The following is a 16,713-nucleotide window of genomic DNA, read 5'->3' as shown; positions in this document are numbered from 1 at the left end:
CTGAGGATGGCTTGCCACACAGCAGTACGTGACTGGAACACCTGTTTATGTTGAGGAGGAGGAGGCAGTGAGGAGGAAGCAAATTGGACTCAACACATCAGGACCTCAAAAACCCCAGGTCAGGATATTGTAGCTCTGTTCTATTCCATGGCCTTGGTGCAAAAGGGGTTGCACAAGCATGTTGGGGTGGGGACCTAATGAAAAGGGGAAATGGTAATCCTATATAATAAAAGGGTAATATGCAAATCGACCGAACAGCAGAATGACTGGTCGCTATGATGTGCACTGACCACCAGGGGGGCAGACACACAATGCAGGAGCTGCCCCTTGGTGGTCAGTGCACTCCCACAGGGCAGTGCTGCTCAGCCACAAGCCGGCTCATGGCTGGCAAGTATAGCGGCGGTAGCAGGAACCTCTGCCGCCTCCACAGAAGCGCTAAAGATGTCCAACTGCCAGCTTAGGCCCACTCCCCACCCACCATTGCACAAATCTCATGCTCTGGGCCTCTAGTGAGTAATACACACCCATGTTTGCATGTAAATCTAAGCCACACAAAGCCATTCTCCACTAGAGATGCAGCAAGTAAAAGCCCATGAAATGGAAAACGGACTCTAACCTGTTCATTAACTACCAATGAACCACATATGAGCTTCCTAGAACATCATGCAGACCCTCCCACAGCTTTCTTCCTGTGCATAGAGTCAAACAGGCATGTCTAGGTTAGCATCACTTAAAGCCCCACCACAGCCTCCAGACAAGGCCATGTCATCCTCACACCTGATCTCATTACCTCATTCCCACTGCACAGTTGTCCAGGGAAGTCAGTAGGGGTTTCTGGGCTCTGAAGAGAATTTATGCCTGGAGCAGGCTCTGCATTTTCTATACTTCCCCTTTTCATCTCTTCCACGTCAATGCATTTTTTTTCCAGTGTTTCAGAGAGAAAGAGAGAGGACCAGGACGCTACCCTATGCCAAAGGCTGCACAATGGATAATGATCTCTAAACTCTGGATCAACATGTGTCGCATTTCTGCTGCAAAATGAAAGCTAGAAAAGCTGTATTGAGGCTTTTTTTTTTCTTTTTAATATTTAGGGACATAAATGGCCATTTAAAGAGAAGTATGGCTAGAAGAACAGTTAGATGTGACAGTGTACCTGAGCCAATGAAATGTGAGCCAAGGAGATGGATACTATGTTCAGACTGGACACATAAGAACTTCCCACTTTCGGCCCTCCAAGCTCATTTTCATCATGGCAGCGAGGACAGAGATGTCCGCAAGCAATCTGGGAGCCACGGATTGAAGATAGTCTCTGAATCATTTCTGGCCACCCAACCAGGAACACCAAATTGGATTGCTACATAAACAAAATATGGACAACTTCTCTGGTGAGTGTCTGAGATTTGAGAGACTTATCTGTTACAGCAACTAGAGCTATCTTAACCAATGCAAGGATCATCATAGTACCTCTTCCTCATGGGGTTGCTGGAGGATTAAATGAGATAATGTTTACAAGTCCTTACTCTACTGTCTGATGCACAGTGAGCACACATCATCAAATGTTCACTCCTTTCTTAACAAGGAGCAGTTGGCAGACCTGGACCAATAAAGGAAATGGAGGCACTTAATTAAGAACCTGGAGGAGAGGCTGTATATATATTTCTGTTGGTTGGCCAGTTGGCTTTAAAAATCACCTTCAGTGTAAACATTTGGTGTTTTAAAGAATATGCTAATCAAACATAATAAGTGCTTCCCCCCAAGTGTTTCTATGCATTCTATGACAGAATAATATAGGTAAATACTCAGAGGTACTTTCATCCTGAACTCTTAAAAAATCAGAGCTCAAACAAAGATAAATCACATTTAGTGCTTAAAATTAGTACAGTGGATTGCTCACTCTTAAAATCACCAGTTATAATAGTCCAGTGATGCTTCACTGTGGCCTGAGTCAATATTCCCTTTAGTCAGGGAGGAGTGTAACAGAGATCTCAGGAATTCATTCCGGCCTGCCTCTGAAGGGTAAGAGGAAATGCTGGTATTTTCCCCTCTGCAGTGTTCCAGGGTGCAGCTTGGCTGGTAACCTCTGCAGGGCAGAACGCGCTAGCAGTCTGAGTCACTCTACCAGAATGCAGCTCATGTGCTCTGTTCCCGGTTTCAAATGACAATGTCTGGTCATGAGGAGGCCCTGGGCTGAGAGTGCAGCAGAGCCGCAGAGAAAAAACAGGCTGAATAAAGGAGACAACATTTCAAGAGTTGAAAATCCCCATTTAAAGGAACTGGTTTGAAATAAAACCACATGGTAGCAATAGATAAGATGTGCTTAGCAGGCAACAGGTTCATTCAGATAGTTTTCTTCTTTTCAGTTGTCTGGAAAATGACTACTTTTATCAATAGTGTATGTTATGGGTTGAATTTGTATATTCAAGATATTGAGGTCCTAACCTCCAGCACCTCCAAAATGTGACCTCATTTGGAAATAGGGGCAATTTGCAGACACAACAGTTAAGATGAGGTCATTAGGGTGGGCCCTAATCCAAAATGACTGGTGTTCGTATAAAGGGCAATTTGGACACAGAGACATGCCTAGGGATGATGTGAAGATGAAGGCAGAAGATGTGTGTGATGATTTTACCAGCCAAGGACCATCAAAGATCGCCGGCAAACAACCAGGAGGCAGGCGAGGGGCAGGAGCGGATTCCCTCTCTTGCAGAGCCTTCAGAAGGAACCAATCCTGCCAGCAGCAGATCTTAAACTTCTAGCCTCCCGAACTGTGAGACAGTACGTTTCTGTGTACGTCACCCAGCCTGTGGCGCTTTGTTTTGGCAGCCTGAGAAGACTGGCACAGTATGTATGCAGGAATACATCATAATGCGATTGAGCAAAATAAAAAGGGGTCAAGTCATTGCCTGGTCATTGTTCTTTCTGAGGAATGATGCTAATGACTAAAAGCCCTTCAGGAGAGGCTCAGAGGAGGTGTAATACTATTTGGGGTTCGCAAGGGAACCATTCATGCAGTACTACCAGGCACATCCGTAGTTTCTTCAGTGGGACCTCATTCAAATGGAAAGATTTTTCTCTTCCCCTTAGATCTTAATATACTGTTTTTCTAGGGAGTAAACTAGGATGTGCAATCACCACTTCAACCTGCTGGCAAAACAATAAAGGCAAAATGGGTTCCAGTTCAGCATACGTTTTAATATCCATAAATTCTCGTCTTTTTTTTTCTGATTAAGGCTTTATTATTCTTAATGTTTATACTTCTTAGTTTTTAAAATGGATTTTGTTTTTGGCAACTTTTATTTTTCTATAATGGTTTCACCACTAAAATGAAGGATTGAAACAGAATCAAACCCACCTGTGTTTCTCTTTTGATAAATAAACTAGCAAGCAATGAGAAGGGCACAAAGGATCGGGTACAATGATAATCACTGAAGTGGAGGCCAATATGTGGTGTGTGCTGTAGTCAGGCTCAGAATGCCCCGGGCGGAGGCCATGTGAAATGAGACTATAGTGTCTTTTCCGTGGTCCTAGCTTCTAAGTCCTGTCTGTAAGAAAGGCTAACCCCCGGCCATATTTCTGATAAGGCCATTTTTTATTCATTGCTCCTCAAAGTCACATTCATTCTGACCTCATATATTGAGCAAAGCATCGAAACTCAGTAGTATTATAATTACTTCCTTTCTATGATAGGTCTTTCAATAACTTCTAACTTCTATAAGCTTGATTAGGTTACAACTATGATTTGTGATCTATGCTACAATAAAAATAAGAGACAAAGGGTTGAGTAGCTTTCTCCCTATAACGAACGTAGAGGGCCATAGTCAACCATCTGTCAAAGGCAGTGATTTCTACCTCCCAAACCAATGCTTCAATCCGAAGAACATGCTGTGTATGTTGCAAGGACACAAATCCTTCTAATTTTCTCAATATTTCTACCCCCAAAAATTAACTGGGTCACCAGGAAAATAAAGACCATGACATGTACAACTGTGGGACTGCAGCATTGCAAAGGACCGCTGACAATGTAAGGAATCTTCTTTCTCGTTTCCCTGACATGCCCGGGACTTCCAGTTGATTGCTTCCCGTGACAACAGCTAACTATTTGCATTTTGGGACAGCTGGATGAGCAGTACTATCTACAAATATGTGGGCCATACTTCACTTGTATGTCAGCCTTCAACCATAATTATCTGGAAAAAATGAATCAGGAAGCCACAAAGAGGATTGACTTAGATGCACAGCGAGGTGGCTTTGCTTTTCTAGCTATTTAAATTCAAAAGGAAATAAAAATCAGATATCAAAGGAACAAATTTCAGACAATATGTACTAAATACCTACTATGTGTCCAGCACTGGGCCAGGAAATTAAAGAAAGATCAACTCAAAGATCACTATCCTCAATTCACTTAAAATATTGTCTAACTATAATTAAATATATGAAACAAGTTCAAATTAATGAAAGAGATAGTGCAGTATAAGACTCAAGTTGGCCACTTAGACTAAATTTTGCAAGAGTTCAGAGGGTGGTTATTAAAAATAAAAAGGAGAACTTATAAGCATCATCATGAAGTAACACGGTCTTGACCATACTTTGTAGAACAAGTGAGACTTATAAAGTCATATGAATTAAGACTATTTCTTTGAGAATATATTTAGAGTTAAAGGGCAATTAGACACACAAAATAAAATAGTGTTGATCCTGTCACTATTTTAAAAAGTGAGGACCCGGGAATGGGAAAGGAATGCTGAAATGTAGTCAAGTAAGAGAAGGAAATGGGGAAATGCCACTGCATCTCAGGATAAGCTGCTGGGAAAACCAAACCCTGCCCTAAACTTGGGGATTTTTCTAACTCGCAGATTTAATAAACAATGTGCATTTCATCTTTAGAGAAGTTATAGAATGTCACCGAGTTCCTTTGCTGTTTCTCAGTCATTTTTAATATCCCCATTCTGCACAAGTGAAAAGTTCCCATTCGGCTGATTAGAGTTTAATCTGTGTACCCTCTTTATATCTTCCCAGAAAATCATACAGCACTTCCAAGATGTACTTAACCCCCTGATTAATTACTGAGCCTCTGTGTAAATTACTGTCAAGATTAAGATGATCATTTTATCACTTTTTCAGCTTGATAAACATTTACAGTTTAACATGTCTGACAATGCCATTTGTATACTCCTGTAATATAAATGAAGGTACATAAAGCTATGGTAAGTCTACAATGCTAATAGCCTTCAAGTACTTTGCTAACTACAGACAGTTTCCTAAGCAATTACAAGATGTTCTATGCTAATTTAGAATGAAATTCCAAACAAGGCATTTAAAACCTAATAAAATGCTATTAAATGAAGGGAGACAGGGAGGGAGGAAAGAGAAAGAAAACCCTAAGGCTTGAACTAGGAGAAATGATTTTCAGAGCTACTGACCCTTGTAAGATCCACGTTTTCCTTGGACTTTTAGACACAAAACAGATTTCTAATTGAAGGTGATTATCTAGTTACTACATCCCAAATTGCATGTATTTCTTGTTTTGAGTTACATCAACATCTAATTATATGAAGCACTGATCAGTTTGAAAGTCCATAAAAACTGCTGAGTTTCTACATACAATGAGAATGTGTTCTATAAACTATGAGACACTATATAACCACCATGCCTGATTATCTTAAGTGACAATAGTTGCCTGCTGGTACTCATGTGGATCCAAGAACTGAATTACAATATCAATCAACAGGGAATACATTAAAGAAATCACAGAAAAAAAACCAACAACACCTGGTTTGCTCTCGGGTTTTCTGAGGTGTGGACACCCATATGCATGCCTGCTATTCCCTAGAAATATACATACTGATACAGTCACCGTTACCATGAGGAAAAAAATAAAAGTATAGCAATATACAATTAAAACCAAAGACAAATTTTTATGCTGCAATTTTTATCTCCATCAATATGACTTGAGAGCTTAGTGCCTCAGACAGAGGTGGGTAGTTTGACCAAGGCAATATTTATAATAATAAAAGGGTAATATGCTAATTAGACAGGACAACCTTCCAGACAAAGCCGGGTCCCGGGTGCCAGAGGGAAGTCAATGCCAGTAACCGGGGGAAGGAAGGCCTACTCTTGCATGAATTTCATGTATCAGGCCTCTAGTAACAATATAAAGAAATACACAAAGTTCTGCACAGCACAAGCGTGCCTCTGTAAAATATAATTCCCATTAGTGAGGTTAATTAAGATTAACACACAAGTCATTGAAAATCCCCAAAGTAGACAAAGGATAATTTACCAAGGAAGCACACAAAGACTAGAGTAGCATTCACTCTGAGTCATTCATTGAAGGGATTGGAAGGAGGGTCTTATTAATACTTGAGATGTCACCATTGGTTGCCAAAATGATAAGTATCCAATCAGCTTACAAAGGCCAAAGGACAGCTTATTTTCTTAGAAAAGTTGTATGAACAATTCAGGGCGGCACACAGAACAAAAAGCAAACCAGAAGTGAATCCAACCAAGTGTATAATTATTGCTATCAAACAGGTTATACTCACACATACACGTGCATATGTGAGGTATTGTTTTACTGAGATGAATCAACAGCACTCATTGACTTAGTATAGTGTTTTCACCCCAAATAATAGCCTGCATTTCTAATCAAACCTATTGCAAAGAAGAATTCACAGCAAAAGCCGAACACTGACTTATGTGGTGGAGAGCGCTGCACCTCAGGTGCTCAGACGCCATAGTGGAAATCCTATCATTGCCAAAAAGCATTCCCTCCCTTACCTCCAGGGACATGTTCACGGTACTGATGGCCACTTTTATTTCTCCATCTGTCAGTTCTTTTAGGTCCTTCAACATTGTCTGTTCAATACTTAAACCTGTGGATGAGAAGGGAATACAGTATGTTATATTTTGGGAACTTTTTTTTCTAGTAATTTCAAGGATAAATTATTTATCCTGTTAATTTCAATATTTCCCCACTAATAATGCTTTTATCCATCATAAACACACACACACACACACACACACACACACATTTTAAGGCAAAAATCACATCAGTGACAATATTTGCATCATTTAGGATGATCCCAGCAGGTAAAAGAATTCACCCCCCATAATCCAAAAGAAGATTCTTTAGTGGCAGGACACTCACAGAGCTGTGGGCAGGACTGAGAGTGAGAATAAACCATGGTGAGCGCCCAGAGGCTGGCAAAGGGACGCGGGGAGGAAGCAGAGGTCTGGACCTGCCGAAGAGGGGCTGCCGGAGACAGCGCCAAACCAGGCAGGGAGCCAGGAAGGAATAAGATAGCCTCTCTCTTCTTCCGGAGACCCTCATGCCCCACCTGTTACTAATTCCTCCCATTAACCAAACCCAATCAGAAGGCAATAATCTTCAGGGAGCCCAGAGCAAACAAGGCCTGCGGATACAATGGAGGGAGGTGGGCAAACAAAAACTATCATACCCATTACTCAGCAATCTGGCCAAATAATACCTAACAAGACCCTACTTTGCTTTCTGGATGCATTTGGGTGATCCCCAGGTTTTCTAGTAAAATTTTATTAAAAATGCACTTTATAAAAGTGACCCATAAAACTGTCATAATTAAGCTGGTCCCCTTTGTAATCGGCTCTGACATAGGAGATACCGAATTACTTAAACGATGGGAGAAATCATCTGGAATGGTGAAATGATCCGGACTGCATAGTTGTGGTTGGCTGACCAATGTGTTTCAATGAAGCCTATGGCCAAAACACAGGAAAGGGTCTGGCTTGACATTTAATAACCTCGCCCTCGGTTAGTATATCTGACTAGAACTATCCTCTTGGGAAGAAGACCCATCAGAAAGCCCAGCACAGCACATACATCCTTCCCAGATGCATGAAGACACCAGGGTTGATCACTTGCCTTCCTCCCCGTTTAGAACGCAGTCAATCACAGCGGTCTGGGAAACACGTACTAAATATGTTTCTGTGACTCGAAGATTGAAAGGCTGCACTCTATCATACTGCGGTATGAAATGATTTATAGACTATGATGTGACATTGAAAGTTCGGCCTAGTTTTAGAGATGAATGACAAAATGCACACCGGTGTGCAGCTATGCATACCGTATCGCCACACAGGTGCGTCGGTAACAGAGAGTGTGGCACGCACAGGGCCCCACCCACAATTGCCACAGCAGGGAGCCCAGCATGACACTCAACCAGCAGCACCTGCCTCTCCTTTCCTGGGGGCTTTCTCTGGCCACCAGAGGCTGCTCTGGGGGAAGTGACAGCCCCAGGGACGGAGTGGCCATCAATATCCCAGGTATATTGGTAAATGTCAAACAATCAGCAACAAAAGCCAATGTGTAGTACCCGTCGTATCTGTCAGTTTCTCTAGTGTCAATACGTCTACAGAGCGAATGCTGTCATGCTGCCAAACTAAGACCGACCAACTCACAAAATCCCTGAAAGTAACCATCAGCTCCTGGAGCTCCCATGAACAAGTTCCAGCACACCACTGCGCTCGCTCCTCCTCAGGTGGGATAACCCTGAGGTGCAAGTTTATACTCTTTCCCAGGGCTCCCTAGTTGGATGAAGGCCTGATTGCCCATGGAGTTAACTCCATCCCCTATCAGTGTTCTCTGGGGTCACATCTCCGATAAACTGCTTTGCCTCAGGCCCTGCCCCTGAGCAATTCCAAACTAAGGGAGAAAGCTTTGCACCTCAAAGGTAGGTTGCTGGGTATAAATCCTGGCCCGGCCACCTGGCAGCTGTGTGTGTGATGATGCTAACGCAACGAGGCCTCTCTGTGCTCCAGTGTTCTCCCCTAGAAACTGGGGACAATAACAGCACCTGACAGGGTTGTCTCGGGGACTCAGTGAGGAACCCATGCAGTTAATGCCATCGGAACCTTGTGTATCTTAGGCACTCAATGGATTGTAGCTATTTATCATTATTATTATTATTATTATTATTATTATTATTATTATAAAACCACTGATCCAGGGAATCTGCTGTACTGATAAAGCCTAGACTTGGAGAACAATTCTATCTACTCAGCTGTCTCCTCTTTTATTCTATTTTCTAAAATTAATCGATTTACAAAACCTCACTGTGCTTGATATTGCTCAGGAGGGAGATTTCGTGTCATCATCTGGGGTGAGCATGTGAGTTAGCCACACACCCAGACACGAAGGCCTCAGAGGACAGGGTGCCTGCAGGCTGCCTGCGTCCAGGTGAGCCGACACCAGGTGCCTGGAAATTGTCCACAAGTGTGAGCAACAGGGAACAAAGCGCAGGCGCAGTCAAATTCACCTTCTGGGGCCTGGCAGCACTTCATGCCGACACCAGCCCTTCTCGGAGCTGCGGCAGAGCTGGGACGGTCACTCACCTTGGGCCCCGGGGTGGCTCTCCTGCAGCACGGTGATGATGTCCTCTCTGGGCGGTAAGCTAGGGAACTTTTCTTCCAGGATGGAAAGAACTTCCTCCTGCTTCTCTGAGATCTTCTCGGATTCCATGGTCATGTACTTGAAAAGGATGCTACCTATAAGGCAGGAATAAAAACAGCCTTAAACGTTCCACCCAAGCCAGGAAGCGGCCAGGAAAAGCAGTGTTTGCTGGCCCCTCCACCTTTGCTTCCACTTCCCGTTTCTTGCTGGAGCAGGGGCCTCCAGAGTGTAGCATTCAAGAGGTAATTTTTAGAAAATCCACTGGTTACCATCTGCCCTCTCTCATTTTCTCCGGATATTAATCTCTACAACTTAACTGACCATCGCACGCTCTATGACACAGAGTTTTATGGATAAAGGAACAAAATATATAGCTTTTCCCCACCACACACAAATACATAAAAATGGTAAATGTTGGTTTTACATGATTTCAGAATGAAAGATAATGGTAAGCCCAGCCAGCATGGCTCAGTGGTTGAACATTGACCTATGAACTAGGTCATAGTTCAATTCCTGGTCGGGGCATATGCCCAGGTTGTGGGCTCAGTCCCCAGTGAGGGGCATGCAGGAAGCAGCCAATCAATGATTCTTTCTCATCATTGATGTTTCTCTCTCTTCCTTTTTTCCTCCTCTCTGAAATACCTCTCTCTCTCTCTTTTTCTCATTCTGTGTTATTTATTTCTTAAAGTGTACACCAAGTCCAGCCAGAATAAAGCTTTTTCTATTGCATTTCAACTGCAGTAAGACGATGCTGGAAGGAGAAAGTCCCCTTTCTTCATCCAGTTTTTTAATACGACATTTATATTCGCTAATAACATAGCTTCTAAATATGTAAAGCAAAAATGGACAAAATGGGATGAAGAGAGATAAATATACAGTCACAATGGGAAATTTTAACACATTTATTTCTCTCGCCAACTCTAAGAACCAGTAGAAAAAGTGTATAAAGATGTAGAATATTTGAGCAACCTGAACAACAAATTTGACTTAATTCACATATATTGAACATTGCTATCAATGATGAAAAATGAAACATTTACTCAAATTGACCATCTGTTGGGGCATAAATCAAATCTTAACAAATTTCAAAGCATTACAATTAGTTATATTCTGTGATCACCACATGAACAGTCTGAAAATCATAATAAAACAAAACCTAGAAAATTTCCAAATCTTTGAAACTAAACAATGCACTTCCAAATAACTCATGGTAAAAGAAGAAATCACAGTCCTATACAATAAAAAGGTAATATGCAAATTGACCCTAATGGCAGAACCGGTTGCTATGATGCACACAGACCACCAGGGGGCAGATGCCCAACACAGGAGCTGCCCCTTGGTGGTCAGTGCACTCCCACAGGGGGAGCTCCACTCAGCCACAAGCCAGGCTGAGAGCACAGCAGCAGTGGCAGGAGCCTCTCCTGCCTCCTAGGCAGCACTAAGGATGTCCAACTGTGGCTTAGGCCCACTCTCTGCAGGCCTAACAGTTGGACATCACCTGAGGGATCCCAGGCTGCCAGAGGGATGTCTGATTGCCAGCTTAGGCCCAATCCCTTGGGGAGCAGGCCTAAGCCAGCAGGTGGACGTCCCCCGAGGGCTCCCAGGCTGCGAGAGGGCTCAGGCCATGCTGAGGGACACACCCCCCCCCCAAGTGCACAAATTTTTGTGAACTGGGCCTCTAGTGTAAAATATAATATATTTTAATTGAATGATAAAGAAAATATGACATTTAAACTTGTGGAATGTAACTAAAGCTGTGCTCTGAGGAAATTTTATAGCCTTAAAAGCATAAGATATTAAAAGAAAACCCAGCCCTGGCCAGTGTTTCTCAGTGGTCAGAGTGTAGGCCCATGCACCAAAAGGACTTGGGTTTGATTCCAGGTCAAGGGTATGTACCTGGGTTGCAGGTTCCATCCCTGGCCCTGGTTGGGGTGTGTGCAGGAGGCAACCAATTTATGTGACACTCTCACATAAATTTCTCACAGTATTTTTCTCTCTTCCTACTTCACTTTCTAAAAATCAACTGAAAAATGTCCTTGGGTGAGGACTAACAACAAAAACAACAAATTAAAAAAAAAATAAAACCCAGAAAGTTTAACTAAAAAATGTAGAAGGAAGGATATAATAAAGATAAAGCAAAATGTAAAGGCATAGGAGACAAACACCTATGAAGAAAATTAATAAAACCAAAAGTTGACTCCTTGAAAAGATTAATATAAAGAGTTTTGGAAGGACAGAGTTAAAAATCTGGATGTTTCTTTTTTTATTTAAAAATAAATCCAGCCCTAACTGGCTCAGTGGATAGAGTGTCGGCCTGCGGACTGAAGGGTCCCAGGTTCAATTCTGGTCAAAGGCATGTACCTTGGTTGCGGGCACATCCCCGGTGGGGGGTGTACAGGAGGCAGGTGATCGATGTTTCTACCTCTCTATCCCTCTCCCTTCCTCTCTGTAAAAAATCAATAAAATATATTTTAAAAATAATAATAAAAATCATTCCATAGTTTAATACCCATAGTCCCAAACATTTAAGAAAGAAATATACTAATTTTACACAAATTCCTCCAAAGAATAAAAAGAACACTTCCCAAATTATTTCTGGGATTCAGCATAATCTTGACACCAATATTCAATAGAGACATTACAAGAAAGAAGAATTAGAGGCAAACCTCTCATAAACACAGATTTAAAAAATATTTTAAACTATTCCCAAATCAAATTAGCAATATGTAATGGGATATCATATAGTCGCCAGGTAGGGATTTCCTAGAAATTCAAGGACAAATTAACATTTAAAAAGTAATCAACATAACCTGCTCTATTAATAGAATAAAAGAGAAAAAATCATGGTCACCTTAAATGATGTCAATAGTAAAACTACTTGATAAAAGACAAGATTTAATCCTTATATACTAGTAAAATCTCAGCCAAGTAGAAATAGAAGACAACGTCTTTATTTTGATGAAGGCATTTATAAAAACCAAGTACAGAAATCAAACATTATATTTAATTGTGAAGAATTGAAAGCCTTCCACCTTAAATCCAAATGAGACAAGGATGCCTGCAATGACTATTTCCATTCAGTAGAACACTGTGAATACTAGCCAGAGCAGTAAGGCAAGCAAAAGAAGTAAAGTGTATGTAAGTAAAGGAAAAAAAGGAATAAACACATCTTTCCTCAGAGATTATTTGTGTCTGTAAAAAAATCAAAGAATCTACAAATGAGTTTAAAATAGTAAGTAAATTTAGCAAGTTGGACATAAGTTTAATAACACAAAATGTGTATTTCTATAAATAATAACTTGAAAATCAAATTTAAATATTAAAAAACTGTAATAACATCAAAATATAAGATACATAGGAATTTAAAAATGTGCTTGGCTTACAGTCAAACCAATAACCCAATTTCTTTTACTTGAGGATCTTAATTTTTAAAATATATACTATAGAAAAGGGATACTCAGAAGTTAATCTAACAGATACTGCACTAAACAGAGTCCTACAGAATAATTCAGTGAAAAGAGATTGACACCAGTTGATGATGAAATGTGACTTCACAATTAGAAAGGAGATGATGTACTAACACATATGGAGAAAAATAATGAGCATCAAAAAGATAGTCACCATACTCTGAGATGTTTCTACTGCCTAAGAAAAGCTATGGCCCAAATTTATCCAAGAGACTCATCTAGAGAAATTTTTATTCTTCACATTAGAGACCCATGCAACCACACACTTAGTTGCCTATCAGTATCAGGATATACAGTAGCCAAAGGCACCTCTTTACAAAATCAAACCTGCTTTTGGAGTAAGTTGATCTAACCTCCAGCAAATTCTGCAGAACTCAAAAACTACTTAAGTCCATACACTGTACCCAAAAGCATCCCAGCTATTCACAGGCCAGAGGGAATTAACAAGCAACAGAGAAAGCAATTATTATAAAATAGTAACAAACATTTCATTCCGTTAGGAAAAAGTCAACCGCAATCTTCTTTGTTGAAAAGAATGGAGAAGTGAAGGACCACTTGCCAAAAGCAATTGCAATATATTAATATTAAACATGAGCTAACGAAGCCAGAAGTTGTTTGGGGAAAACATTCACCATAGTAAAGGCATATTCTGCAGGATAAATTCTTAGCAGAAAAGAAGGGACTTAAATCTTGTTTCTTGTTTCACCTGGGACAGATTTTTTTTCATACAGAAGCAAAAACATTAAAGAATGAATAATAGAGGGAGGGAAAGAGGAAGGAAAAAATATAGAAAATACAACTTAGCTCACATTTTTAGCTGAAAAGGGATGAAAAAAATCAAGTGCTTAATAATCTTATAAATTTTAAATGTCTGATATTAATAAGGCTTATCTTTGTACAGCAGAAGAATTAACTAACACTCTGAGGTTGGAGAATTGTTCTGGTTTTATATTTTGCTGAAAAAATAATTTCTTTCCCCTACTCCCAATACAGGCCTTTCCTCTTCCTAAGCAAAACAAGCAACGTAATTCCCTTGGACTCTGTAACCATTTCAGGAGAGGGATGATTCACTCTTTGGGCAAGAGGAGGGGGGGAAAAAAAAAAAGCTGGCCCACTTCCTTTCCTATTTGACCTCCTTAAAAGGACCTTTATGAAGCTGTTAGTCCAGGCTACTAAAATAGCAGGGAACTATTCTTTTTTAAAGCTCAAATGGAGCTGCCAATAGAAAGGAGAGAAACTGTTTCCTGAAAACCGAGGGCTTCGTTTTTCCACCTCCTGAGCTAAGAACAATTGCTGATATTTGTTTCACTGTTCATATTGTGGCTCTGCCAAGGCCTTATACAAAGACATGTGAAAAATCTTTTGAGGATAAAGTGTTGTCTTGATGAAAACATGCCTGGTAAATGGCTGAAATCCCATCATTGCCAGCTGGTTTCCTAAACACACAAACACACACACACACACACACACCCCTCCAGTGAGATGATTCAGCGATTTAATATTCCTTAAATTTGGCAACAGTCCTCTAGTACACATCTCTGGGGAAATAAAAGAATATGGATTGAGGAAGCTGGCGGGTTTACAGTAATTGTTTGCTTTGGGCACAAACCCCAGGCATAATCAAATACCAATGTTAGGCCACCATGACTGTGTAATTTGACTTTTAGATAGTTCAAGCTGCAGCTTGCCTGAAAATGATAACAGATCTTGGAAGCAGACAGTAGAAGGGAGAAGAGTCAGAAGAGGAAGGGATGACAAAGAAAGGAAGAAAGGAGAAAGAAAGCAAAGAACAAAGAAAACCTCAACAGCAAAAACAGAGATAGGGAGGGGGTGAAGAAGTGAATAGACATTTCCAAAAATCAGGGTCATTTATGATCTCATGTGAATGAGCACATTCTCAAAGACAATTGAGAAGGGAGAAGTATCTGACATATTGTATCCAGTTCCTATGAAAACTGCTATTATATATGTTGGAAGATGTCTATGACATTATTAAGTGTTTTTTCCAAGAAGACCGATACAAAGAAAAACATTTGAGATTTAGACTTTTTTTTAAAAGATGAAGTCCCGGTATGTGTGTTTTAGTAATAATATAAATATTGCAATTAATTAAATTTCTATATTTTCATTGATTCCAGGAAGCTCATATCCAGAGTTTCAAACTGAATATTATTTTCACTCCATTTTTTTAACTATATCTTGACCTTATTCCTTTCTCTACATAGTTTTGTTTCCTGACCGTGACTTTTTTTTGTTTTTTTATACTTGCATAAACTACTTCAAATATTCTATGGAAGAAGGGAGGAGATAAATAATGAAATAAATGGATAGACAGATGAAAGATAAATGACCTGAGCAAATAGATACTGCAGGTAATATAAATGTAGAGGTCTAATAACAATGAGAGTGTACACCATATGATTCTTGTTACATAATATATAAAACAGACAAAACCAATCTGTAGTGTTATGGGGTACATACAAAGGTGATAAAACTATAAAGATATACAAGGAAGTATGCGCCATGAAAATCAGAATGCTGGTTACCTTTAGTTAGAGAGGAAGTGAACAGTGATGGAAAGGTGTACAAAGAGGTCACCTTGTTCTATTTCTTTACCCGAGTTATTGGTAAAGGGGGTTCCTTTTGCAATAACTCATATATTTATGTTTTTATATTCATATTGTACATTCTTTTCTGTACGTGTATATACTCCATGAAGAGGTTAAAATGATATACAATATATATGTGTCATATATATAACAACCAACTGCTGAAAATAAAAACAAACATTTGCAAAATTACAAAACGAAGTCTAGGATTTCTAAAAGCTAAAAAAAGGATTAACTGTTAGAATGAATAATGTCCAAAGTCTGGACATTAAGAACGTTGGAGAGATGGGCTGGAATGCAATGGATATTAAAATATCATGGCACTAACTAAATCAATTTAGCCATAAAAAAAAAAACAAAACAGAAAGTATACAAACAATCTTGCAAAATTCATCTTATGGCGGTATTTATTGAGGGTCTGCTATGTGGCAGGCACTGTTCCAGCCACCAGAGACACAACAGTGGATCAGTGAACAAAACATGTCGGATTGCTCTTCTCCTGAAGCTTACATTCTGGAGTGAGGGGTCAAGAGGGAGGAGACTGGTGACAGCAAGAAAGATAAGTAGATAGAAACATGCATTCCAGAGGAGGGAACAGCTTACGTAAATCCTCAAAAGTGGAAAGAGTTGGGCATATTTGGAAGACTGAAAGGCCCCTGCCCTTGCAGCACCCAGTGGGAAAGGGGGAAATAGCAAGAGAGGATGTCAGAGTAGGAGGGGACGATCATGTTGCAGTTTGCAAGGGTGGGGCACTTGGGTTCTGAGTGTGATGGGTATTAAGCAGGAGGTTGACAGGACCTGGTTTATATTATTCAAAGATCCTTTTGACTACGTCATAGGCAATAGGTTTCATGGAGGAAATGGGGCAATAGTCAAGAGGCTATTGCATTAGCCAAGTCAAGACAGAATGGTGGCTTAAATTTGATCACTAGTAGTGATCGTGGCTATGTTTTAAATGTATGTCAGCAGGACTGATTGTGGCCTGAGTCATTGTCTTTTTGCCAGTGCCTTTTACTGAATTGGGGGAACTGGGATAAAAGCAGGTTTGCAGGTACAGGGAACTAAAGGTTTCCATTACAGCCATGAGAAAGATGGCGGCGCTAATTAGACATGCAGGCAAAGATGTCATGTGGGCATAGGTATCAACCTGGAAATCTAACAGAGATTACAGTTGAAGATACAGGGAGTCACAGCCTAAGTACTATATCTA

At 40.4% G+C, this 16,713-nt stretch overlaps 1 protein-coding gene across 8 annotated transcripts in view; it reads right to left on the bottom strand.

The window, feature by feature from the left end:
- Positions 1-16,713, bottom strand: part of PRUNE2 (prune homolog 2 with BCH domain) — a 208,117-nt gene that overhangs the window by 138,285 nt on the left and 53,119 nt on the right. For all 8 annotated transcript variants that reach the window (XM_036330781.1, XM_036330783.1, XM_036330782.1 and 5 more), the window contains exons 5-6: positions 9,370-9,522; positions 6,778-6,872 (exon numbers count right to left, since the gene is read on the bottom strand). In XM_036330781.1, coding sequence (XP_036186674.1) covers positions 6,778-6,872; positions 9,370-9,522 — 248 coding nt within the window. The remainder of the gene's footprint in view (positions 1-6,777; positions 6,873-9,369; positions 9,523-16,713) is intronic.

This window comes from Myotis myotis, unplaced genomic scaffold (genome assembly GCF_014108235.1).
Source record: "Myotis myotis isolate mMyoMyo1 unplaced genomic scaffold, mMyoMyo1.p scaffold_m19_p_12, whole genome shotgun sequence".
In the NCBI taxonomy this organism is placed as follows: Eukaryota; Metazoa; Chordata; class Mammalia; order Chiroptera; family Vespertilionidae; genus Myotis; species Myotis myotis.
Note: the sequence above shows the minus strand (reverse complement) of the source record. Positions and strands in the feature narration are given on the sequence as shown.